This window comes from Heteronotia binoei, chromosome 7 (assembly GCF_032191835.1).
Source record: "Heteronotia binoei isolate CCM8104 ecotype False Entrance Well chromosome 7, APGP_CSIRO_Hbin_v1, whole genome shotgun sequence".
In the NCBI taxonomy this organism is placed as follows: Eukaryota; Metazoa; Chordata; class Lepidosauria; order Squamata; family Gekkonidae; genus Heteronotia; species Heteronotia binoei.
Genome location: NC_083229.1, coordinates 65,571,687 through 65,598,082, shown reverse-complemented (window position 1 = coordinate 65,598,082; position 26,396 = coordinate 65,571,687). Strand labels below are relative to the sequence as shown.

The following is a 26,396-nucleotide window of genomic DNA, read 5'->3' as shown; positions in this document are numbered from 1 at the left end:
CTGTTTGTAGCAAGCTGGTAGTCTGGTGTCTAGGACCCACTCACATGCAATAATTAGTTCTCATTCTTTAATCTTCCAACATCACCTTTAGACATCCTGTAGGATTAACTATAAAAATGTGTAAAAGTGGAGATAAAATCTTCACAAATTAAGATCTTTTGAATATATTGCTATACATAGGACTCACATATGAAATATTAGCAAAAATTGATAGGAGAATTGGAGCTCATACCTTCACTGATACAAATCCTGACTTTATTTATATTCTAGGAAGAGATTGATCAGGTCAGAAATTGGAAAACATTTATTAGTAAGTATATAATAAAGGGGTTTGACACATTTGACAACATTGCTGGTGCAATGACATCACTCCTAAGTGATGTCATCGTTTATATTCCATTCCTTCACACAGGCAAAAATGTTCAGTCAATGAATTTAATAGCACCTTTTCAACATGCTTCTATTAGTCATTAAATCAAAATATAAATCTGAATATCAGCTGCATTTATTAAAACTCATCTGTGTAAGGTTTCGAATAAGTTTAACTTGCTGCAAAAAAAGGGAAAGTGTTTAAAAAGTATTCTCCTATTCTTGATGCCAAGTCTCTCAAACACTATAGGTGCAAAAACGTTGCTACAAATTCATACACTGCCAAAAAAGCAAAATACATAATACTGTTTTCCTATCTAAAGAACAGAGAAGTGAAACTGTCTCTCTTCAAGTTATAGTGACATTTAGGCTGCCTTCATGGTTTTTCTCCTGTGATCTTCCACTATGAAAAAAACTCCACAATCTAAGGTATTGTTAGCCTCTGGGGTGACAATTTCACACACCTAAAAAGACTGGAGTGATTCTTTTACTTTATTCACTGTTTGTTTGCACATCACTGTAGGCGACCAGTTAGGTTTTTCTGAGTCCTTGCTGTTTGTTTTAGGAACCTCAACTACTGAATATTTAAGATTTGCAAAGAAGCCCTTCTTGGATTTCCGATGCTTAAGCTCTTCCACATCAAGAAACTTTTTCTTGCTTTCATCTAATTCTTTTTGTAGAAGAGATACTGTGGCTTCAAGTTCATGGACACGTTCAGCCCAGGTTTGAAGGCCTTCGATCTCTTGTTCCTATAGAAGCATTAGAAGGTTATTTGTGGAATTTACTTAATCATGCCCTTGGGCCACAATGAAGCCAGTTTTTTTTTTTTAAATACATTTTTATAGTCCATTTGTCTCACAGCAATTCAGCAGATTACACACAAAGAGTCAGTCAACAAAACAGTAAAGTAAAAAAGACAGTAATATTAAACAGTACTGGCCACAAAGCAGCAAGCATACATGAAGAACAGCTGAAATACTAATAGTTAAAAAGATAAGTACAAAAACTTTATACCTCAACAAAGAGCAAATACAGCAAATGCCTTGGCAATAACCAAGCCTTAACCTTACCCCAGACCAGGCCGGGGGGGGGGGGGATTCTCCCACTTTGGGGTTTCCAACCCACTGTCCCACAGTGGGCGGGCAGGGGGATCCCCTCCCAAGTGATGTCATCGTGCTGGCGATGTCACACACCATCTACTTTAGGAGATTCCGGGGAAACTCTACGGTATCATCATGCCAGCGACATTGGGAGGAGATCCCCCTGCTGGTTCACTACAGGCTGGCAGTTGGGGGCCTCCAAAGCGAGAGAACCCCCACCCAGAGACCATAGGGGACTTGGCAACCCTGCCCTAGACTAGGACCTTTCCCACAAGCTCAGATAACTGATTTTCTTCGAAATCATTCCACAAGCATTGGAATCAGTTTAGGCAGGTTTCTCCCACATGACTGCCCCCCTTCTGTGCATTTTTATAGTTGAGTCAGCTTATTTTCTTCTTCACGTGGCTTAAATAATGAGGATTTTCAAGAAAGCTTGCTGTCTTCATTGGTGTCATTATCTGTGCAACCAGAGTACTCTCCCTTATTTTTTAAAAACCCTAAAATATCAACCAGGTTCTCTAAATTCCCAGCTTTCATTTTTTTAAAAATTAAGTCTCTAGTCTTCTCCCTCACAGAGATATAAGGAAAAAGCGTATCTCCACAAGAGAAAACACTAGAGACTTTTTTTAAAAAAGAAAGCTGGGAATTTAGAGAACTTGCTTAAACTAGTATCAGAATACTAAATCATTATATCAATATTTTAGGACCTTTCTAAAAAATGAAAGTGAGGTGGGGGTGAGGGGTGATTTAATAACAAGAGTCCAGTAATTGAAAACAGAGCTGGAGGTGGCTGGAAGAAAGAACACTGATACACATTACAGCATAGGAAAAAGTCAATTTAGAATCGGCTTTCAGAAAAACATCAGGATAAAACTGGTCTCAAAAAAGCTGGAAAAAACTGGAGAGGGGAATGACATGAAAACCAAGGGCACCAAAATTCATACTGAAATCAGGATAAACTGAAGCAGTATGGCACCAGATCTGACAGGAGGGAAAACAGTCATTTGGAAAAGTCCAAGAACAAGTGGTAGCTGGCCAACATCAGAGATTCCTAAATGAAGAGGATTGTTTAGATCCATTCCAATCTGGTTTCAGGCCTTGTTACGGGACTGAAACAGCCTTGGTTGCCCTGATGGATGACATGCACTTGGCCAGGGGGAGTGCGACTCTTTTAATTCTCTTGGACCTCTTGGTAACTTTGAATACCATTATTATGCCTACTGGGATGGGGAGGCACTGTTCTGTGGTGGTTCTAGTCCTACCTTGAGGATAGGTTTCATCCTGTGGTGCTGGGGGACTGCTGATTCTCTAGTCATCCTTAGAGGCCCTGCTTCCGTTGACTGGGCTAGTTGGGTCCTTCTCTGTAGTGGTACCAAAACTCTGGAATTTCTCCTCCAAAGAGATTCATCTGTCTCTTTCGATGTCTTTTGCCAGGTGGTGAAGATTTTTTTTGTTTCATCTGGCATACTCCCAATAATGGTTATTGGTCCTACTTCTAATGTTGTTTATGTGTTTAATTGAACTTTATATTTTAACTGTATTTTAATTGTTTGATTTGTTTTATGTTTGCTGCCTTTTGGACCCTTATTGGGTAGAAACATGGCATAAAAATGATTTAAATCAAATCAAATAAAAATCATCAGCTTTGGCCTAAATATAGAAGGCATTCCCTTAGACATAGGTCTCCAAGCTTTTTGATCCTGCAGGCACCCTTGGAATTCTGACATGGGGCTGGGCACAACTAGAAAATGGCTACCACAGGAGGTGGAGCCATACACACAGAGGAAGCCTAAGTGTAGTGGAGAAGAGTGATAATTTTTAAAAGTACACTGGGAAGAAGGAAAGTGAATAAAACCAACAGTGTGGTGGCAGCCTTTCTGAAGGCAATTATAAGGCAAGGTCACGTCTTAAGAACCTAGAGTAGATCTGAATAGAAGCAAAAGCACAGAAATGGTTATGTGGCTAAATCTCATTCTACTCGCCTGGCCAATTTAGTATGTGATCACTTTCTGTTCCTTTGTGATGTTAATGCTAAGATATATTACAGTTACAAGCAGAATTAAACTAGCCAAGCGCAACTCAAAAATGTTGAAATGCAGCTTTAAGAGAAACATGACAAACCTTGAACATTATCACCTGCTTCAGTCTATTATTTTCCTCAACTGTTTTTTTATAGTTATCATTAGCATCTTGTAACATCGGATTTAATTTTTGCATTTTCAGCTTCAGCGATTTGATTAACTGCAAAACAAGGTAATTATTCTTGTTAAAACATTTTAAGTGTCAAGGAGAAATGGATATGGAGCAACACTCTTAAGAGGAATTTGGAGAGAGAACTGTATTAACTATTTATAATATTGTAATTAATAAAATACCAAGTCTAATAGACAAGAGGAAAAGAGGATATTAGTCCATTCCTTAACTCCATTTACTGCCAGTCAATAAGCCCATTCATTTTTCTTTCTACTCTAATCGATAGGCTTCATAGGTAGATGTTGTACTCATAGGAGATGTCATTTGAAAAGATATACTACAAACTTAATATACACTTCTACCTTCCATTTGGTTACTACTTGGTGTTTGGTGTTTCTAGAGCTCTCCACAGTCCACCCCCAGTATTGCCTAAGGATTGATTGAATCAGCACCAAATGTCTGGAGAATGAACCACAAAAATGAACCACTCAAACCTCCATGGAAAAAGGTGGATCATTTTTGGGACAGGAATGATGTGACCAACAAGCTGGTTCAAAACAAACCATCAGCCAGCTGAGCTTGTGCTCAAATAATGGTATTTTGGTTTATGCCCATCCCTAGTTACTATGTTTGATAACTAGCAATTACAGAAAACAATACCTGTGCCTGGTTAGGTGTTAACCAGTCAAGGAGTGGGAACTTGCTCAGAGTTGTCTCTTGGGAGGTCAGTCTTCCCCCCCACACACACACCGAAAAAAAAGTTCTACTCACAGCTCATTGGATACAATCCACAAAGCTCAAGTGTCTGATGGCAATAACAAGGAAAGTTACCTCATCTTTCTCCTCACACTGCCTTGACAAGGTATCTGAAGTTTTCTGCACCATCATTTCTGCACCATCTGTGTGTAATTAAAATAACAAGAATATTTGTACCAGATGCTGGAGAATAGTAGAAACCATAAATGTAAAATATTCCCTTACCTGGATTAATCTCCCCCTCTGTGGTATCTGAATTAGGACTTTCCAAAGCAAAGGCATTGGGCTCTCCAAATTTAAGCTTCAGCTGCTGTATTTTCATCTCTCGATCCTTGAACAATTACATAGGCTTTGAGAATCTGTACATCAATATTTTTGATACCAAAACAGTTTCAGTCTCTTACCTCCTATGCCAAGTAAAGCTTGTAAAAATTATGCTAAACTCATAGCCAGTAGTCCAGTTGTCTTAATCTTATTATTTCCTTAATGAAAATACTATGCAAAATATTTTAATTTGTGCCAGTCAAAACAGGATTTGTGTGCTAAAAGTTTTTAAAAGGTTTTTCACATCTCTAAAGCTTTCTTGGTACAATCTAGTTCATGCTGCTGGATGATGTACTTACTCTTAGATGAAATCAATCAAAATATTCATGCAGCATAGGCATTTCAAATACAGGAAGATTCAAAACTGCCCAAATTGAAAACTCAGGGGGAGGGGGAACCCTCACAGTTTCTATCTCCCACCATTACCTTTAAATAGAATTCTTGGATGTGATTTTAAAATGCCAATATTTGCATTAGTCTGTCAGCACAAGTAGTTTTCTTAGAAAGCGTACCTCAACCTTTGCTTGTTCAGCTATGAACTCTTCAACTGGAACATAGTGCTCCTCAATTTGCTCCATTGCACACATATATGCATGCCTCTTTATAGCCTCCTTGTACATTTCAAATTTACTCTCCAGTTTCTCTTCATAGCTTTCTCTCATATCTTCCAGGCGCTTACTGATTGGGTAGGCAATAAGAATTACAGTACACTTTTAAGGGCTTAGAAATTATTACCCTCAATTGTGCTGCACAGGTACTTATTTTACATTAAGAGACAAACTATGTGAAACAACGGAAATCTGGGATTGGGTACCTAGCCCTCAACAATAGTTTGGCTTTAGACTGATGTTTCCAGATGATATTCAAAGACAGTCCCACATGAAGTACTTTACTGTAATCGAACCTGGATCTTTCCAAAAAGTCTCACTTTGAAATAGTTTGAACATAATGTTGGAAATTGTGACATAATGTTGGAAATCTCCCCTCTAAAACAATCATCTTGTCTGTTTGCTTCAGTCATCAAAATTTCCCTCAGAAAATGGCACAGTAGGCACTGGTAAAGATTTAAACAAATTTTGGTTTATTTAAACACATGAACAGGGAAGGGGATCGACATAGGCTTTTGGGTTTTGGATTATGTAGGCAGAAATTTAAATATAAATGCAGAACTGCATTTGAAGATGCTGGCTTCACCAGAGACAGTTTTACATATAAAGCTGTTTGGCTTCCCCTACAAGTACTACAGGTATTAAAAGGTTTTGTCTTAGAGGTTACTTAATCTAGATGTCCTGTTACACTTCATGCATTATAATCACAATCTTGAACATACTCTGCTTTGCTGCTTTTGTTAAGGCTAAGGTCTCTCTACTAGACCCCTTTGGCAGGATAGTTATTCTCTTCTCATTAACAGCAATAATTCTGTCTACTGGCTTGTTTAGGACGTTTCAAGGCCACCACTAAATCCTTTGCCAAATATTTCTCTTCCAGACTAATAGTCTGGAAGATTAGACCATAAACTTAAAACTGGACCTTAAACTTAAAACAGGGTTGAGAACAGCTAGGTCTAATGAGAACTAGACCTTAAACTTAGAACTGGAGAACTACAATTCTCTCTCAAGATGTTTCTTTGTTATTCACACAGAGACTGTTTAGGTTCAAAGTCACACCACTCTGGCTCTGAACCAGACTCTGCTTCAGGCATAGGCTCTCTTCACATTAGAGAGATTCTCAAAAGCAACCACTTTCTGATCCATACACTCCCCAACTGCTTCAACCAACTGCCTAACTGTCCCCTTGTGACAGAAGTTCTCCCAATCAGAGTGAGCTCTATTAGCTGTCACTCATTTGCAGTTCCATTAGCTGTCACTCATATGCACTGCCTCTAAGCCTGTATAAACCTGCTGTCCATCACAGAAGTCAAGGACTTTTACACTGTCAGCCTTCAGAGGGGGACTAAACTCAGAGTGATAGAGAGGCCAGACCTGATCAACCTTTCCTTTCTGTTTCCCTGAAGCTATTTTTTGAAGTGCAGAATGCTAATTTTAGGGTGAAGGTCCTTCTTTCTGCCTTTGATCCCTCTCTTGCAAACTTTGCCAGAACCCTCCATCATATCATGGATGCAGGACATGATTTCCCACATCCCTATTCATCTAGCTAGAATAGATTAGAAAGCTGTTTCTACCTTGTTCTATCTAGAATGGAGTTCTCTATAAATAAATAACTCTTATTAGTTGAAATAGCAAAAGAGCCTCTGTATGGCTATAAGCACATACACACAGGCTAGAGAATCTTCACTGTGTGGTAAGCCTTGTACACTCTGCTAACATATTAATGATTGCTGGCTGTACCAAACCAGAGAATCTAACACATAAAACCAATAGACTACCAACATAGCATCCAGTTTCCATACGATATTGATCCAAGAATTAATCAACTTCATTTTAGAATTGGGGATTCATCATCCTGACTTCACACCTATTCAATGCATCTATACAGCACTTTATTTACCATTACATACCGCCAGGATTCTTCTGTTTCCAGCAGTTGCTGAAACATTGCTTCTGCCATCTCTTTCCGTATCTGCACCTCAAGAAGTAACTTGCTTTGTCTTTCCAAAATTAGTTTTTTCTTTAGGAGCATCGTAGTTTTCAAGAGATCCTGCAACATTTTGTTGTAATATCATTAGGAGTCAGAAGAATACCTCTAAATTAACGTTTTACCATAAATCTGTTATCCTGTTCAGCTGTTGTTTCTCAGCACATCAGCTGAAATAAAACTGCTTGACCTGGCTCTTTCCAGGAGCCCTGGGGGAGCAGGGAGAACCCAGAGCCATCAACCGACTACCCAATTGTCAGCAATGATCTTGGGAAGCAGGGTTGAGAACAGCTAGGTCTAATGAGAACTATAATTTAGGTGGGCATTTCCATGTCAGAGAATATGGGAACATTCCCAAAATAATTATATTCCACGTTTCTTGGTAAGACACTCTGGGGAAGTCTTATGGATTGAAAAGTGGGATAACAGAACAAATGAATGAAAAGATGCCATTCACTGGAACACAGTGTTACCTTGTCAGAACCTGTGACAATGCTGTTAATTAGCTAGGAAAATACTTAAGATGTCTAACTTGCCAGGGGATTGAATCAAGTAAAACTACTAAAAATCCAAATAAATAGATGTTGGTTTAAAATTCTACTGTTAGTCTTTTCATATAAATACCTAGTCCCAGTATAATACCGATACTGGAATTCTGGAATATTGGTATTTACTGATATTGGGAGGGTTGGTTTACTCAAACCCCCAAAATACCATCCCCTAGCTGTTTCCATATTCCTAGCTGTTTTATGGAGTCTGGGGACTGTTACATCATAGCTGCCCAAATTTGGACTCTGTTGACATGAAAATCATCCACTCTTAGGTTAGATGCTGGTGTGGATGCATACTCAGATGATGTACCTTTGGCATCTGCTTGCCCAATTTATATGGGTACTTTTCAGGCTGTGGATCTGAAAGATGTGGTCAAGGCCCTTGAATAGGTGAGACCTATATTCTTGACCCCCGCTACCACCCAGCTGATAAAAGTTGCCAGAAGTAGAATGGCTAAGTGGGTAATGGGAGTGGTAAATGATTCCTTGCAAACTGGAGGAGTTGTGCTGGTCATGCTCAAGGAAACAGCAATCAGACCTGTTTTGAAAAAAACCTCTCTGAGCCCTACTATGTAGGAATCTTCCATTCTTGGGTCAGGTGCTTGTGTTGTAGCTACTTCTCAGCTCCAGGGGCACTTAAGAGAAATTGATTCTCTACATCCATTTCAGTCAGGTTTCAGGCTGGGATTTGGAATAGAGGATGATTCTACATTCAGGTTTGATGAGCACTGAATCCACCTGCTAGAGATTCAAGTCATTCAAAAATTAATCCACGGCCCTTTCTCCATTCAGCTTTGCTCCAGATCTAGTGAGCACTGAACCCACCTACTACAAATTCTCATCATTCAAAATGCTTCCACATTTAAATATTTGCTCCTCACCTTTTGCAGAGATTTACCTCTATATTTGCAAAAGGAGGAAGAAAGCCTGCAAATCCTTGCCCCTCCGAGAGGCTAGAGGTTCAATTCAGCTGTCTCTTGAGATTTCCCAGTCATGGGAGGGGGGGGGGCAGTATTTGAAGCCCTAGTCAAGGTGCTGCTGTCACACACACACACACACACACACACACACACCCAACCACCCAAAATGGGCTTTGCTTTGGGTCTGGTTGGAACTGGGCTTTTATTCCAGGAGGGGGGAGAAGAAGTGAGCAGAATCACCAACAACCTGGAGCAGGGGAGAAATGCTGCCTCAGGCATGTGCCCCTTTAGAAAAAGGTATTAATGAAGGGATCCAATCCTTAGTCTAGTTAAGCAAGTTCCTGCCCACAGTGCTGGCCATGATCTGAGCAAGTTCTTGCCCACATCTGGCCATGATCTGAGTGTTGGGTTAAGCACAACTTTTAACACAGTCTAATTTTGTAACAACCTACAGATTCATAACATTTATATGACCAATGTAGACTGGTTTGAAAAATCACAGACAGGTAAAAGCAGGAAGATAGCTTTAAGTTACCTCATGAGTCATAATGCTAATATCTATTTCTTCTTCAGAGGAAGAGGATATATTAATGTCATCTGGAAGTTCCTCAGCAGATACGTCATCAAAATGCACTTCAGGCTTACCTTCCCTCCCACTGTATTGTGGGGGGAAATAATCAAAGATTTTAGATTGAACTGTTTGAATAATCTGGAGGAGAAAAAATTGTTATGATGGTCCAAATCGAGATAAAGATGAAGCTTCTCTACATCTTTTAGTTTTGGGTTATTTGCCTTAGAAACCTACTTAAGAAGTTGGGGATACACTGAAGTGACCTTTAACTATTCTATAGCTAATAATTTATTTCTTCATTCAAGGAAATGAGAATGTTCTTTAACAATGTATTCTATACAAGTTCAGCATCAGTGAGTGCCTGTTCAAATCCACATTTGCAGCCCCATGGCGCAGAGTGTTAAAGCTGCAGTACTGCAGTTCTAAGCTCTGCTCTCAACCTGAGTTCGATCCCCAGCGGTAACTGGTTTTTCAGGTAGCCGGCTCGAGGTTGACTCAACCTTCCATCCTTCCAAGGTTGGTAAAATGAGTACCCAGCTTGCTGGGGGAAAAGTGTAGATGGCTGGGGAAGGCAATGGCAAACCACCCTGTAAAAAGTGTGCAGTGAAAACATGAAAGCAATGTCACCCCAGAGTCAGAAATGACTGGTGCTTGCATAGGGGACCTTTCCTTTCCTATATACATGTACAGAGCTTGTTTTTGTAGAAAAAGGTCAGCAGGAACTCATTTGCATATTAGGCCACACCCCAATATTACCATTATTTCACACATGACTTTTTTGTAGAAAAAGCCCAAGAGGAGCTCATTTGCATATTAGGCCACACCACCAACACCAAGTCAGCCAGAATTGTGTTCTTGTGCATTCCTGTTCCAAAAAAGCCCTATACATGTATATTCAGAAGCAAATTCCTTTGGACAGCTGGATTTAGGATTAAACTGAATGGGATGGACAAAGCAAAATCCATCCTCTTACTTGCTGTGCCAGACCCTTTTCACACTATTGGTGTAGCAGAGAAACAAAGAAGCTTTTGTTTTGGAGAAAACAATCAGGAAGCCCTTGCGGTATAGTGGTCAAGCTTCAGACTAGGAGTTGAGAGTCTCAGATTCAAGTCCCCACTCTGCTATGGAAGCTCACTGGATGATGTTGGGCCAGTCACTCTCTTTCAAGTGTGACCTACCTCACAGGGTTGATGTGAGGATAAAACGGGACAGGAGAATGATGTAAAGCCACTTCAGATACCAACTAGGGAAGAGAAGCAGGACATAAAATATCTATATAAATAAAATCTTACTCACTTGCTTAGCTACAGCAGAAAATTTCATAACATGCAGGGTCTCATCATATGTAGAGGCACACTGGTTAATGTTAACTATCATACAAGCTTTGCCTTTACCACAAAAGAATGGTTGAAATAAGCGGGTTAGCTTACTTTCTCTGAAGGGAATATATGCCTGCCTTAACCTTGAAGAGAAAATAGTATGAACATTAATGCTAAGATGCAAATCATTAGTAAGACCAGATGTGTATCCAGTTGTATATACTATTTGTATAACTATGGAAGACACAGGCCATTAAGCTCAGCTAAATTTAAGAGTTCTCATCTTCTTCCTCCCCCCCCCCCCCCTCCATTTACTGGGAATGGGAAACTGGTAATTTCCAGTGCTATGTCACTTCTCAAACAGAGCAAGCAAGAATGGCATGATGGGTATAGCCAGGAAACAGCCTGTTGAACTGCTGGCAATAATGACACATCTTCTTACCAAGCCCAAAGCATTCACATGTTGAATCTGTTCATCTGAGATACTTTATACTCTGCTCTCTTTCCACAAATGTGTCTGAGAGAGCTAACAATAAAACTGCAACTGAACAAATATATGCAGCAGCATAAAAACTGCTTTTTTATTTGCCACCATAAAATGCCAAAAATATTTTTAAAACTCTTATAATAAAGGGACAACTGACAAAAGTTTGAACTTCGATGACTGTGTAAATAAAACAGATTGTGCAGCCTCCAAGGCTGCTTTACCCCAAAAAAACTAAACTTGTAGCACTGTCCTGGACTTTTCACCACTTGGGGACATGGCAAGCATATAACTACGACTGAATGCAAGAGATTTTACCAGTTTCCAAATTTGATTGACACACTCACTTAGGATTTTGATTTTGTTTCAGAGCTGCAATGCATTTTCCAAGGATAAGAAGAGAATTGTTAATATTGCCTGCTTCTTTAAGCCGGTCTCCAAAGCTATGCGTTTTATTGCATCGTTCTGATCCAGCCAGGTCACACAGAGAGAGTCTACACAAATAAATACCCAAAGTTAAAACTTATTTTATTTAAATATGTTGGTACTATAACTGACAGCCAGTGATTAACAAGCAGAACTTTCCTGGAAATCAAAGTGATCCACTGAACAGTGTCATGAATAGAAAAGTGAAGAGCTAGATATAAACCACAGGATGGGATGTCCCAATACAGCATTATGTGTTTGAGTTTTTCTATCAATCTTCTTGAGGAAGCAAACTACTTTACACATGCACAAAATGTCAGAATGGCTCAGTACTGCAAAGCAAAATTATGAGAATCCCAAGGTAAAGGCATTGTTTCATAAGGTTACTTCAAGCTGAGAGCACCTGTGCCAAGGAAAAGTATTCCAAGGTAAGGCAAACAAATGAACACAAAACTCGCCAAATATTGAGGTCAAATTGACCTGAAGAAGTATGGGGAAGTAACTAAAACTTTGTTCTTCATCTTCTACAAACTTAACCCCATGTATTCCTCAAACTTAGTGAGGCCACTAAGTTTTGGTGTTTCATACTTCCCACGCTTATAAATTTCTTAATTGAAGTATACACAGCTTGTGTTGGTTATTTTACTCCATGCATTCAATGAGAAACAGGAAACTGCAAGAATTAAACATACAAAATTATATTATTTAAATTTTATTATATTCTCTTCTTTGGAAATGTTCTTTTTGCTGTCACAGAGAAATGTTCAAAGGGTAAATAGTTTTCTTTACAACTGATGTCACACAACCCCCTAGATTTTTAAAAAAATCTATTTAAATTTCACACTGGATTAGTAAAGTACACTTTATTTTGAGCATAGATTTAGAATACTGATTTGTTCTCTCACATTTTGCTAAAACCTCACTACTGAGAAAAACACATCCTAGACCTGGCCTGGATGGCTCAAGGTAGTCTGATCTCATCAGATCTTGGAAGTCGAACAGGGTTAGTCCTGGTTAGTACTTGGATGGGAGACTATCAAGAAAGTCCAGGGTTGCTCCACAAAGGTAGGCAATGGCAAACTACATCTGCACATCTCTGTCCTTGAAGACCCTATGGGGTTGCCATAAGTCAGCTGCAACTTGATGGCACTTTTCACCACCAACACCACCAGTATGGAGACAACACTTACTCAGAGACTCCGAGAACACGTGGCATAGCCTCATCACTCAAGCTGATTAGTCTGATAGAAAAGATGCTGTGGCTAGAAAAGTACAGAAACATGCTTGTTTTCAAAGAACTCTTTGTTCATTTACTAAAACACCCAATCTCATCCTTTTCTAATAGAATTTATATTACATGTGTCATGAGTCAGGTCACTGGGGTACCCAACCGGTACTGGTCATATGTTCACAAGGGAGCTAACCTTTAAAAATTTATTCATCATCCCAGTCCTGTGAGGGATAAGAAAGGGGCTTCAGGCTTCCCTCTTACACCATTTTACCAATAGAAATGGCCAAAGGAAGGTCTGTTTGCCTCTTTTTTACCTCCACATGTCCAACCCAGAGTACATAGAGCTAAGGGAAGGGACAAAAGGTACCATGTGGCCATTGCCATTGGCAGCAGTGGTGCAAGAGGAAAGCATGAAGTTTCTCCTTCTCCGTCTCAATGTTTGAAGCCATGCAAAGTGGTGAAGAGGGTTTTAAAAGTTAATCCTCACTTAAACATGTAACATTGAGGTCAAACTCCACGACCCAACTCATGTCTGAGGCTGGGCACATGGGCCTTCTCTGCTGCCTTGCCCCCAGGCATTTCCTGCCACCATCAGCTGCCTTAGATTCTGAGGTAAATAGACGCAAGAAGGAGGAGGTGGAGATGACACCTATGAGGGAAAAACAGGATGAAGAAAAACACACTCTCCTCCTAGGTTTGACACCAGGGGGTTAACTTGAGGTGCTGGAGCTCAAGGCACCACTACTTGTCCTCCTGGCAAAACTTAAATGTTTTTAAAATGCTTTCTAGTATGGCTTCTTGTAGAGTGTGGCTTTTAATTAAGGGGGCATGGTAAGCATACACCTTGCCAATTGGTGCTACTGGACTCAAAGCTAACTGTTCTTCTGCAGACCAACACAGCTACCCCCTGAAACTATTTCCAAAACCCCTATATATGTGTATAGTTCTGTAGTATGAGGCCCTAGAGCTGCTATCAACTTATGGGTATAGTTATTTTATTTGTTTAATCATTTTGATGCCACCTTTCTGCCCAATGAGGGTCCTCAAGGCAGCAAACACATGAGACTTATTACAAACATTTAGAATGATAAAATTCAATAAAAACAGACAAACAATACCACAATCCAAGAGGACAGACAATAACATCTATTGCAGGGTATGTCAGTTAGAAAGAACAAACCTTCTACTTGATTGCTGATTTGTCCTGGTGCATGCCAAACTTCTGTTTTTATTTCCTATTTGAAGTATTTTGTAAGCTTCATCTATGTTTTTTACGTTGATCCACTTCAAGTCTAGAATAAGAAAATATTTTAAAATCTTTTTTAAATTGTGAATACTACAGGCAGAAAATCATAGAATCACAGAGTTGGAAAGGACCTCCAGGATCATCCAAGTCTATCCCCCTGCACGATGCAGGAGACTTACAAATACCACCCCCCCCCCCCACACACACACACAACTAGTTTCTCCTGCTCCATGCCCAGAAGATGGCAAAAAATTTCCAGGATCCCTGACAAAACTGGCCTGGAGAAAATTGCTTCCTGACCCCGAAGTGTCAAACAGCATTTCCCTGGGAGTATAAGAAGGGGCCACGAGAATAATCACTGATGCAACCCTTCCTGCCCTCCCTCTCATGATCTGCCTAAATTCATAGAATCAGACTATTTGTCAGATGGCTATCTAGCCTCTGTTTAAAAACCTCCAAGGAAGGAGAGCCTTCCACCTCCTGAGGAAACCATTGAGATACCATTCTAACTGTCAGGAAGTTCTTCCTAAACTCTTGATTTAATTTCAGCCTGCTGGTTATGGTCCAACCTTTTGGGACAACAGAAAGCAACTCCTCATCATCCTCCATATGATAGCCCTTCAGTTACTTGAAGATGGTGATCACGTCACCTCAGTCATTTCCTCTCCAGGCTAAACAAACCCAGCTCCTTCAAACTTTCCTCACAGGACTTGGTCTCCAGACCCCTCACCATCTTTGTTGCCCTCCTCTGGACATGTTCCAGCTTGTCTATTTCCTTCTGAAATTGCAGTGCCCCAAACTGAACACAATACTCTAGGTGAGCTCTGTCCAGAGCAGAGTAAAGCCATACCACCACTTGGCATAATCTGGACACTATACTTCTGTTGATACAGCCCAAAATTGCATTTACCTTTTATTTATTTATCATTTAATATTTATATCCTGTCCTTCCCAAACAGGCTCAGGGCAGGTAGCATCAAAGGAAAAACAATACATAGATACTAAAATAGCTAGCTAAAACATACAGGCAATGATACCAATACAACTCAAATGCAGATTGTGACTATTTTCTACTAGTATTAATCCCTGGCTAACAAATGGAGACAGATGATGGACATAATCTATCAAAGCTCCAATAGGGCTCATGGATGACCAACATACAGCTACTGCATCACACTGCTGACTCATGCTCAATATATGATCTACTAAGAGCCCTGGATCCTTTTTGCACATACTACTGCCAAGACAAGTCTTCCCCCATCCTATAATGATGCATTGGATTTTTCCTACCTAAATGCAGAACTTTATATTTATCCCCATTAAAATTCATTGTATTCGTTTTAACACAGTTTTCCAGCTTATCAAGGTCACCTTGTATTGTGACTGTCTTCCACTGTATATGCTACCCCCATTTAGTATCATCTGCAAATTTAATAAGCATTCCCTGAGAGCCAGTTTGGTGTAGTGGTTAAGTGTGCAGACTCTTATCTGGGAGAACTGGGTTTGATTCCTCACTCTTCCACTTGCACCTGCTGGAATAGCCTTGGGTCAGCCATAGCTTTCTAGGCATTTTCCTTGAAAGGGCAGCTGCTGTGAAAGCTGTCTTAGCCCCACCTACCTCACAGGATGTTTGTTGTGGGAGGGGACAGGTAAAGGAGATTGTGACTGCTCTGAGACTCTGAGGTTCAGGGTATAGGGCAGGATATAAATCCAATATCATCATCATCTTCTGTTCCTTCAACCAAATAATTTGTAAAGATATTAAACAAAACTGCTCCCAACACAGATCCCTGAGGCATTCCACTTCTCACTCCCCTCCAAGAGGATGAGGAATCATTAACAAGCACTCTTTGGGTGTGATCTGTCATCCGGTCACAGATCCACCTAGCAGTAATGGGATCCAAACCACATTTTACCAATTTGTCATTAAGATTATTATGTGGAACCTTATCAAAAACCTTACAGTAAACAAAATAAACTATGTCTATAATATTCCCCTGACCCAGCAAGGTAGTAACTTTCTCAACAAAAACACCTGTTAGTCTGACATTATTTGTTTATGAGAAATTTATGCTGGCTCTTAATAATTGTTCAAGGACTGACTGATGATTTGTTCTAAAACTTTCGGAAGATATAGATGTCATGCTAATGGGTCGAATCCTCCTTTTTCCCCCTTCTTGAGGATGGGGAAATTTGCCAACCTGCAATATTCTAGCACCTCACCTGTTCGCCAAGAATTCTAAAAAATAATGGACAGAGACTCAGAAATTACATTCACAAGTTCTTTTAGCAACCTTGGATGCAGTTCATCTGGTTCGACTACTTCATTTCATTTAAAGAAACTAGGTGTTTATGTACTACAACTATGCTGATCCTAGGCTGCAACTCCCTTCCCTCATCATGTGTTCTATTTTTGTGACGTTGAGCACCTTTTCCCTCACAAGAGAAGATTGAGGAAAAGTAGGAATTGAGCAGTTCTGCCCTATCATCACCTTTTACAGTGACTAAATAGCAGCACAATGTAAAAGTTTTAGCAAGTTAAATATAAAAACAAAAAAGAGAACTGAAAAAGCAGCTAAAGTAGCAACCTTTCAAGGAGCTAATTATGAAGTCCTACATAAGATGCCTCTGAAAATTCATGAATGATTTTGCCTACAGATGGTAACTGGATAAAAGCAAAGGATACACAAAGGTTAATTTTTTGAATAACTATCAGTATGTGCAAGATATAAAAATGTTTATCAATAAGGTAAAGCATTTGACATAATTTGTTTTGGAATGTTTTGGAATGTTTTCTACATTATTAATACATAGGTATTAATAATCTAGAAATGGAACACTGACTTACATTAAGGTGTTTATTAAATTGCCTTGAAAGTTGTTTAAAATTGATCAACATCTTTTAAAAGTAACACTGAGAAAAGGTATAATATAGCCTAAATCACATTGTGAAGATTTCCTACTAGAGTTCCAACTGGATTTCAGAACACAAGTCCAGCATTAACGATGTGAACTAATGTGCTCAGAGGAAAGTAACCACTTGGATACAGCTTTGGGAATCACAGCCACCCCTTTTTTAATACCCTTTGTTATCATATATGGCATCATAATGATCAACTCAGAGCAAGGTAGTCAACAAAGCTCTGAACATTGAGTATTATTAGTGTAATGTAAAAAGCATCTCTACAGCTCACATACCATAGGTTGTAGTTAAGGACAGTACATTCTGTCAGCCAAACCCCCCCCCCCTCAATTAATGCAAGTAACTCTTCTGACCAACCAAAGTCTCCATGCTGACCAGAGTGGTAGGATGCAACAGTCTTGGTTCACAGGGTACATCTGTATCAAAAAGATGAAAATACCTGGTGCTCTTTTCTTCTACTATTAAGGATGACAAGTCATTTCTGTAACCAAATAATCTGAGTTTTTTTTAAAAAAGCTAAAATATGTTTGAAGTACCTCTGCCCCCCCCCCCAAATAGCAAAGAGGCAGCAGCTGCAAGGCTCACAGCAATATTAATCACAAGGAAAAGAGTACCATTAACAGCACCCCTTGATGTCAAGAGCTTCCCATGCATCTGAAGGTGGCCAGTGTATAACAGAAAACTGTTAGGTGGGCCATTGGTCCTATAATGTTTGTGTTCCAAGAGTTAATCACTGAACTGAACTCATAACCTTGAAGTGCTATTGTTACCTTTTACATAAGAACTTCCTCCTTGATCCTCACAGATCCTTAGAACTTTACGTTTTTGATTTTTAGATGTTGGCAGTAAGTCCAGTAGTTCATAAATGTACTCATTGTAGATTTCAAAGAAAGAAACCCAGACAGACAACAGTGTGCTCTGATACTTGCTACCTCTCTCAGCATCTAGTAGTTCATTACTTTTGTCTGTTAACCAGAGGTAGAAAAAAAGGTAGAATGATTAAAAAACATCAGTTGCTTATAAATGTAAACAAAGGTCAATGTTCACATTATTTTATTCACATCTACAGGAACTCATCTCAGCAAAGATATGCATCTAAACCAGGGCAACTATACTGTTATATTTATGTATCTTTAATAACTGATTCAAAACATTTTGACCAAAATATGCACTTCTGCATAAATTCTTTTCCTCATTCCATATGGAAATTAATCCTACTTTGATATAATTCACATACCACAGGGTAACAATACTTCCAAAAGTATAACCATAAACATTTAATAGTTACCTAATTGATCCAAAACAAGACTGGGTGAACTACAGTCACTACGAGTTGAATCTGGTGTACCGGAAGTTGTGGTATGCTTCAAAGAATGATCAGGCTCCTTGATAAACATAAAAAGGTTAATGTCAGTGATGTTCCAATATGTATCAAGTTGTTATGCTGTAGCACTATGAGCAAGGTAGAAAACTGTTTAAAAATTGGCCTAATCAATTACATTTTCAAACTTGGTATTTCAAATATATTTTTACATACAAGAACAGCCCACAAATCGAACAAGTCATTATTACTGTATTTATGGTCCACCTTTCTCTCTGAGACTCAAGGCAGGTTATGCATTGCTAAGTTACCAGAAGCAAAAGAGGAAGACACGGCTGAAAACTTCATGTTACCCATACAATGACACAGTGCTATTATCAAACAGCATTAATGTATGGTGACATCAAATCACAATAGAGAACCCTGCTTGCCATTGACCTCTTTCAAAGAGGCAAGGACCGCAGCTTTTATGGATTCCTCTCGCTTAGTCTGCGTATCATCCAGCCTCTTGATAAAGTTGCTGAAGCAGGGCTTTAAGTTCATCTCTTGATACTGTCTTCCTCTTACATGGTTGAAGATCATTTCAAGAGCACGAGGCAGGATACCACCATCTTTTGGACAGCCTGTGAAAACATAATTTCTCTTGTGTTATATGCTATACTTTTCAGAGCTTCTAAATTGTGTATTTTTAAAATATAACTGAACAGTGAATGTACCGTGAACAGTGAATGTTTTGCCAGCATTAGTAACACCATAGGTAAACACAAGCCCATTCACTCCATTAATGTATGCTTTAAGTATCTCATTCATTGTGCCTTCAAAAAATTCACTTTGAGTACTATCTGGTCCAAAAACCTAAAAGAAAAAAAACCAGAGTTATAGTGTCACTAAGGAAAGGTCAAGTGGTTTTGCTTCCATATGGGCATCTTTGTTAAGGTTCCTACACAGCAATCAGATCTATGTGCTGCTTTGAGAACCAACAGGCTGTAATGGTAAGGGCAAGGAGTCCCACAATGAAGCTTACTGGATGACCTAAGACTCGTTATCTCTGTAAGCCTAATGTACCTCACAGGGTTATAAGGATAAAATGGGCAACTGGGGCAAACAACATTCATACTACCTTGATCTCCTTCCAAGAAAAAGTGGGAGAGACTTAAGAAATTATCAGATTTAAGTGACAAACGTTCTATTAATCAGATCACCCTAAATATGGCATTACAGATTCCTAGGGAGATTAATTTTTTATTCAGTTTCATATAGGAAAGTAGTTCACATTTTATCTGGCTATGCATTAAGGGTGCAATTTACTTTGGCCTAAGCTAGATGCCATGTGCTGAATTCTGAGTAAGTACTCTGGATCAGTGCGCACAGTGTTAACAATACCTCAAGTATATTTTCCCCTCAAGGGCAGGTAATCTTACCCGAGTAAAGGTGAACCGATGTGCACATTGACCAATTCCTTTTTCACTGTTCTTCATTGAAGCTGATTCTTTAGGAGCACGAAGTGTTACTGTTTCTTGGTTTTCAATCATTAAGCAGTCCTTAGCAGTAAACAAGTTACTTTAAATAAATGTCCTGAAGTGCATTTCACCTGCTAAAATTAACACCTCTAATATGTTTTAAGCACTCAAAGAGCTCTGTCAAGTACCATCAAAGCATGAAGGTGGCAATTTCTTCCAGGTGAGGAAAGAGGAGAAGAGGCAGGTTTGTGTGCATGAAAACAGCAGAAGCAGACAGGGAAAAGTTGTGAGCTGATGGAAGTATTCTGAAATGATTAACATTTTCAGAAAAGTGGCATATAATATTGTTAAATAAATACATTCTATAGTTCCACACAGGGGGGGGGGGGGTTAGCAGGAAGGAACAGAAACACAGTTCCAGCTGGCTTGGGTGTGGTCTAATATGCAAATGAACTCCTGCTGGGCTTTTTCTACAAAAAAAGCCCTGATTCCACCCACTGGGGTTTTTTCCACCCCAGGCCGCCCACACAGCTGCGTCTCCCCCATGGGGGGGGGGGGTCTGAGTGAGGCTGTGTGGTTCCTTTTGTCCGCTTGGCTGCCAGGTGGGGGAAAAAGGCTGCAGGGACTGCTGTGCCTTGCTGAGGCTGCCTCCCCTGCGTCAGAGTGATGCCACACCTCCTCCTTCCTTTGCCCAGGTGCCAGGCGAGCGAAAGGGCTACAGGACTACTGTGCCTTGCTCTGAGGCTGTCTTCCCTTGTAGGGGAGGCAGCTTCAGAGTGAAGCTGGGCTTGGAGGAGAGCACAAACTGGTGCACAGGTCAGCTACTCTCAGCTTTCGGGGGGGGGGGTGAGACTGGGGAAGCTGAGAGCAGCGGAGCGGGGGGAGAGGGCACCTGAAGGTGCTCTGTAGGTGAAGTGGCACCCAAGGCAGCCATCTACCTCACTGACTCACATGAGCCAGCCCTGGTTCCACCCCAATCCTTTTCCAGGGATCCAGTGGTAGTTAGCTGGAATCCATCTTGGCCTCCACCAATGTTTTACTTGGATGTTTGTAAAGTACACATTTGTAAATATAACAAATATTACAAATACACTGTAGCATCCCTCCTCCAAAGGGAACCAATCCAGGCAGAGAGGATCCTAGTTCCAGCCTTCATAAAAGCATGGAGAACACTCATGTGGTTCTGTTTATATACCCTTTGTTGAATATTAGTTTTGCCTTGTTAATATTGATTTTGGTGAGCAAGGTGCACTTCAATTTCAGTTTTAGCCATTTTTATGTGTTACATGATTCTAAACACACCTCTTAAAATCCTCTCTTCCGAGAGCACCAGCTTCTTAACATGCTTTCGTTGTGACTAATTTTCTTCATTTTTACTCGTATCTAACAAAGGGAGCTTTGACTTTCAAAAACTCTTGTCGGTCTTTAAGGTGGTTATCCTACTTCAGTCATTAAACACTCCCCTGATCATCACGTCCCTTTACCATATTCTGCAGTACTGAGATTTAAACCTCTCTGAATTTTCATAAAGGCTGCTTCTAAGTACAAAGTTAGTCAAAGCTACATTCTTGTATCTGCACTGGTAGGGATAGAGCATGTTAGATACAATTCTGCAATTGATTCTATATACGTACAGCCCACTAGTGATAAGTTATATAACTCACCTGGTTTTCATTGTTTTCAAGCTCTGCCTTGGAGAAGGGTCGCACTCTCAAGTACACTTTCAGTAGCTGACACACATCCTGAGAAAATCAAGGATGGAATTAACAACCATTAGGCAAATATGCCACAAACTTGTGAGCTGTGCATCTCCACTTCAGTACTTGTCTTAAGTATTCCCCCACTTGCTTTTATGATTCACCCAGCTCACTTCTTGGCCCTGCATGTGCACTCTTTGATCTGAAAGCCTCTCTTTCTCAAATGTTATCAAACATCTTTCCATTAGCATTCAGACACAGGACTAAATCTTAGAACAGAGGGGCCTTGACTCAATCTACTGGTCATTCTTGGTTAGCTCCAACTCTATGAATTCAGCTGCCTGTGAAACTTCTTCAGCTGTAGTCCACTGTGTGCTCTGTACAGCTATCCCCCACCTAAGTCAAGGGAAACCACCAGGAAGAGCACTAGGCACAATATGGGGAACTGCAGTGCGAAGGAAATTCTTCCCTTCTCCTCAGCTAACAGAAACATTCTTGAGCTGATAAAAACAAACCCATTGGATCCAAGAAGTTAGATTCAGGTGGGTAGCTATGTTGGTCTGAAGCAGCAGAACAACGTTTGAGTCTGGTGGCACCTTTAAGACCAACAAAGTTTTATTCAAGGTATAAGCTTTTGTGTCACACACCCTTCTACAGATACAATGACATGGTAATTACCAGTCTGAACAGATAGAGGGTGAGCAGTAAACCAGAACACAGCATAATGATGGTTAACAGATTCAAAGACCAAACAGGAATAACAAACTTAGTTTATATGATTACCGTTTGTTTGGGTTTAATTCTGGAGGGAAACATAGTGAAGGAACTTTGTTGGTCTTAAAAGGCCACTGGACTCAAACTTTGTTCATACGATCCAACACATTGAGCTTTTATTTATTGAAACCACAAAGCACTGTGATGATGAAAGAACTTCACATGAGAATTTTTTTGCAGAAACAATAATAAGAAAGCTTGTCTTGTCTTGCGGAATTATAATTTCCATACAGTAGCTAATGGGACTCATGGCTGGGGCACTTTCTACTCATTGCCGGATTAAACCCTGTAGAGGACCCTAGACAGTCAAAATCTGGGGGGCCCCCTTGCAAATTATCTCAGAGTTTGACCGTCTGCCCCACCACCCACAGCCCCCGCTGCAGCTTGCAGACACCTTCTCAAAAGTCCCTTTGGCAAAGCTGCAAGGGACAGGCAGAGAGAGGCAAACTTGGCAACGACACCAGCAGCAGCCACACCAGGCAAGTCAGGCAAAGAGCGGTTCAGTTACTGGCTGTGCATGCAGGCTGGGAGGGCTGCAAGCAGAGTGAGAAATGGGGAGGAGCCAGTCCAGGGCCCCTAAAGGTGTGGGCGCCCATAGGTCAATGCCTACTTGGCCTAATTGTTAATCCAGCCCTGTTTCCACTGTTAGTTATGGTAGACATTCCCACCCTGATTCCACCCTCTTTTACACGTTCCAGGGTGAATTACAGGTTCCAGCAAAGCAAACTGAAAGGGAAGGGGTTATACATATACACCAGTACTCTCGGTAAGAACTCAAGATGGCTTAACACAGTTTTCTTCTCAGCTAGGACCCTGTGAAATAGGTTAAGCTGAGAGAGGTTTTATGGCTTGAATATCCATATTTTTTGAGCGGTTAAAACTTTAAATAGTCACATGTTTCTATTTCTAAAACCTTGACCAGAACTTTAACAGGATAAGAAAATGCACATTTCTGAGGACTAGTGTGGTTGTTTTACTCTTATCTTTTCTACTAACAATCTGTCTGCCTTCAAAAACATGCACAAGGGTATCTCAGTTTGATTCTAGATTTAAGACTCATTACCTCTTTTCACACAAGCTCCATTTTACATAAGAATAATTTTAATTTGTATCATGATATACTAGTTCCCTCTCCAATAGGTCTTGATATTTCTAAACAATGACCTCAACTAGGAGAAAAGAATTTCATTTTCAAGGAGTTTGTTACACTGAACAGAAAGGGGGGAAAATACATATACACGAATGTCAACAAAGCTGAACAGCAAACAGCTCACCTCTCCCTCATGATGCTCTTTAGTGCCAAATACCTCTGATGACTCCAGGGGTAAAGTTAAGCCCACATTAGACACCAGTTCAGTCATACATGTTCTTGAGAGAACACCCATTTCTTCCAGACAATTCATTGTTTCACTGTAAAAGTTAAGAAACAGCAGGTTTGTATCCCAGCAAACCTCTGTATTTTTACTGATGAGAAAACACTTCCCATTTAAGTTAATGACACAGTTCTCAGAAATTTTAATGGTTCAGGACTGCTGCCACTGAAATCCTTATTAAAATAAAAGAGCAACAACAAGGTCAGGATTTGTTCTCAGAACCTTGCTTCATTGCCATGCTAGAAACACCACTTGCCCTTGTGTTTGCAAAACCAGACCCTCCCCCCATTGGCAATCATGAAATATACAATGCTCCAAATTAGTTTAAACTAACTCAAATTACAAGGTATTAACAGAAACAATAAATAATTTAAAATACTTTGAAAATATATTGCCTGTCAGACACCACTCATACATACACATCAACTCTCACTTCACTTATTCATACCTGTCTCTCATACAGTATTTTCAACCCTCAGAGACCACACATTCAGAATCTCTCTCTCTGTATATATGGATATGTGTGTGTGTGTGTATATATATATACACACATACACACACTTTTTATGGCTGTCTTATAACCCAATTAGGCATACTTATGCCCTTTTGTTATCACAGGTTGCCTAATACTTCATAGAGGCAGGCCAAGCTGCCTCTATGAAGCTGCCTCTAAACTGTGGAGTTTTGTGTGCTGAAATGTGTGAGCCAGAGGCTAAAAATCTGTGAGCTAACAAAGACTCTCAGCTAAGAGGGAACACTGGAGGCAGGATGTCTGGTGCAATCCTCCATGCAATTACTTGGAAATAAACTCTAATGAAATCAGCTAGCAAATATTCAGGAAATTCGGCTTCTTTCACTCAGACTCTATCCTACTTCTAAATTTTACAAATAAGCATTTACCTTGTTCTTAACACTCACATTTTTCTTTACACATTTTTCCACCTTACTTACCTAATTTATCTACAGACACTATTCAGTCCCAATTCCTTTAGTTTGGTCTGTGATATTCTGCCACTCTCCACTCCCCCAGTGGTATAGGCTGGCCATTGACCTGTAACCATCAATCTACTCAAGCAACATTAGTAACCATCAATCTACTCATAGCCCCACCCTCTAAATCACTTAATGAGCAATCCTAAAGATGTGCTCAAATCCTACTCAGGTCTATTCAATGAGGTTTAATCCCAAATTAGTGTTTTTAGGCGTTCACTGCCAGAACACTAACAGGCAGGCAGTTTACTGTGATGTAGACAATAAAGGAACCAAATTCTCATTTAGGGTTGAATATTTAGACCTTCAGGTACTTATTGAACTTTATAAGGCATCTTAGTAGACATGGTGATATATATCTGCCATCATACACCTACCTTGAAGTAGGGTTGCCAGCCTCCAGGAGGGACAACAACAACAGCAGCAGAACAACATTGTGTGTCAGTAATTACACAAAACACTACAACTGCATTACCAATGTTGTGTCTTTACTTCAACATTAATCTAAATCAGTTTAAGGTTGCCAGGCTCCAGGTGGGGCTTGGAGATCTCCCAACTGATCTCCAGCTGGCAGAGATTAGCTCCCCTGGAGAAATGGCTGCTTTGAAGGGTGGACTCTATGACATTGTACCATGCTGAGGCCCCTCCCCAAACCCCACCCTCTCCTGGATCCATCCCCAAAGTCTCCACGGATTTTCCAATATAGACCTGGCAACCCTACCTGGAAGTGATGCGTTCAACACTTATTTTCTGAATAAACAGGACAGGTCAGACTGTACTCATGTGTGTATCATTGCAAAAGTAATTAAACTAACAGTCAATCCTCTGCAGTGATTGCAGGCTCAGGAAATAAGGAAAAGGTTAAACAAGAAGCCTGACAAAACTTTGTGCACATTCACCAGACCCTTTCTTTCGTACCCTGTTGTGGCTCTGCTTATGTCTTACAATTTTATCTTCTAGTTCTAGTCTTTTGAAATTATCAATTAAAACACATTCAGATGGTAGAAGAGAGCAAGACAAAACCTGTTGTATTTTGATTACCCCAAAGTGCACATTGAGCTCCCTGAAAAACTCAACTGGTTCATTTATCATTTTCTCTAGATTTTTGAAGTTCTGATGTGTCAGCTTTTAGAGTAGAATTTAAGAAGAGAATAATAGAAATATTTGTTAAGGATAATTCTTTATTGTTAAAACTAGTCTTTGGTATCAAATTAAATTATATAACTAATCTGTTTAGGTGTTAAGGAATCCTTTTACCTTGTTAACACTGTATTTGCTGCCCTCTGCTGTAATATATGGGTAACATAACAAAGTCTGAGTCCAATAGCACCTAAGACCAACAAAAGTTAATTCTGGGTATAAGCTTTCTTGTGCATGCACTCTTCTTCAAATACATTGAAATAGACTTTATCAAACATTACTGGAGGGGGTGGGGAGTAGTTGCCAGAAAGAGCTAATTGTAGTCAAGATGCATGTCACCGAGTAGTAAGTATAAATTAAGATAGGATTAAAGCAGTTGGTAAAAGAGTGCTTGAACATTGAAGCTGCCTTATACTGAATCAGACCCTTGGTCCATCAAAGTCAGTATTGTCTACTCATACTGGCAGCAGCTCTCCAGGGTCTCAAGCTGAGGTTTTTCACACCTATTTGCCTGGACCCTTTTGCGTCGGAGATGCCAGGGATTGAACCTGGGACCTTCTGCTTACCAAGCAGATGCTCTATCACTGACCCACTGTCCTTCCCTTTGTGAATGGTTCCTCATCCTCTTGGAGA

General features: G+C 40.0%; 1 protein-coding gene across 1 annotated transcript; it reads right to left on the bottom strand.

Moving 5' to 3' along the window:
- Positions 1-233: 233 nt before the first annotated feature.
- Positions 234-24,757, bottom strand: LOC132575202 (kinesin-like protein KIF20A). The gene is made up of 19 exons (XM_060243755.1): positions 24,585-24,757; positions 23,535-23,670; positions 21,454-21,531; positions 19,751-19,870; positions 19,046-19,184; positions 18,768-18,952; positions 18,297-18,393; positions 17,779-17,973; positions 14,020-14,131; positions 12,799-12,870; positions 11,530-11,676; positions 10,676-10,841; positions 9,344-9,517; positions 7,261-7,400; positions 5,255-5,420; positions 4,644-4,749; positions 4,494-4,561; positions 3,591-3,710; positions 234-1,118 (listed from the first exon to the last, which is right to left on the bottom strand). Exons 2-19 carry the CDS (start codon positions 23,661-23,663, stop codon positions 834-836), a joined length of 2,499 nt encoding a protein of 832 aa, XP_060099738.1. The 5' UTR covers positions 23,664-23,670; positions 24,585-24,757; the 3' UTR covers positions 234-833.
- Between the last annotated feature and the right edge of the window lie 1,639 nt (positions 24,758-26,396).

Excerpts from the sequence above, each read along its gene's own strand:
- LOC132575202 (XM_060243755.1), bottom strand. The coding sequence starts at position 23,663 with ATGAATTGTCTGGAAGAAATGGGTGTTCTCTCAAGAACATGTATGACT. Across the intron at positions 14,132-17,778 it reads AGGAAGTTCTTATGTAAAAG|ACTTGAAGTGGATCAACGTA; the intron begins GTAACAATAGCA and ends TTCTTATTCTAG. Across the intron at positions 10,842-11,529 it reads AAACAAAATCAAAATCCTAA|GTTAAGGCAGGCATATATTC; the intron begins GTGAGTGTGTCA and ends TTTCTCTTCAAG.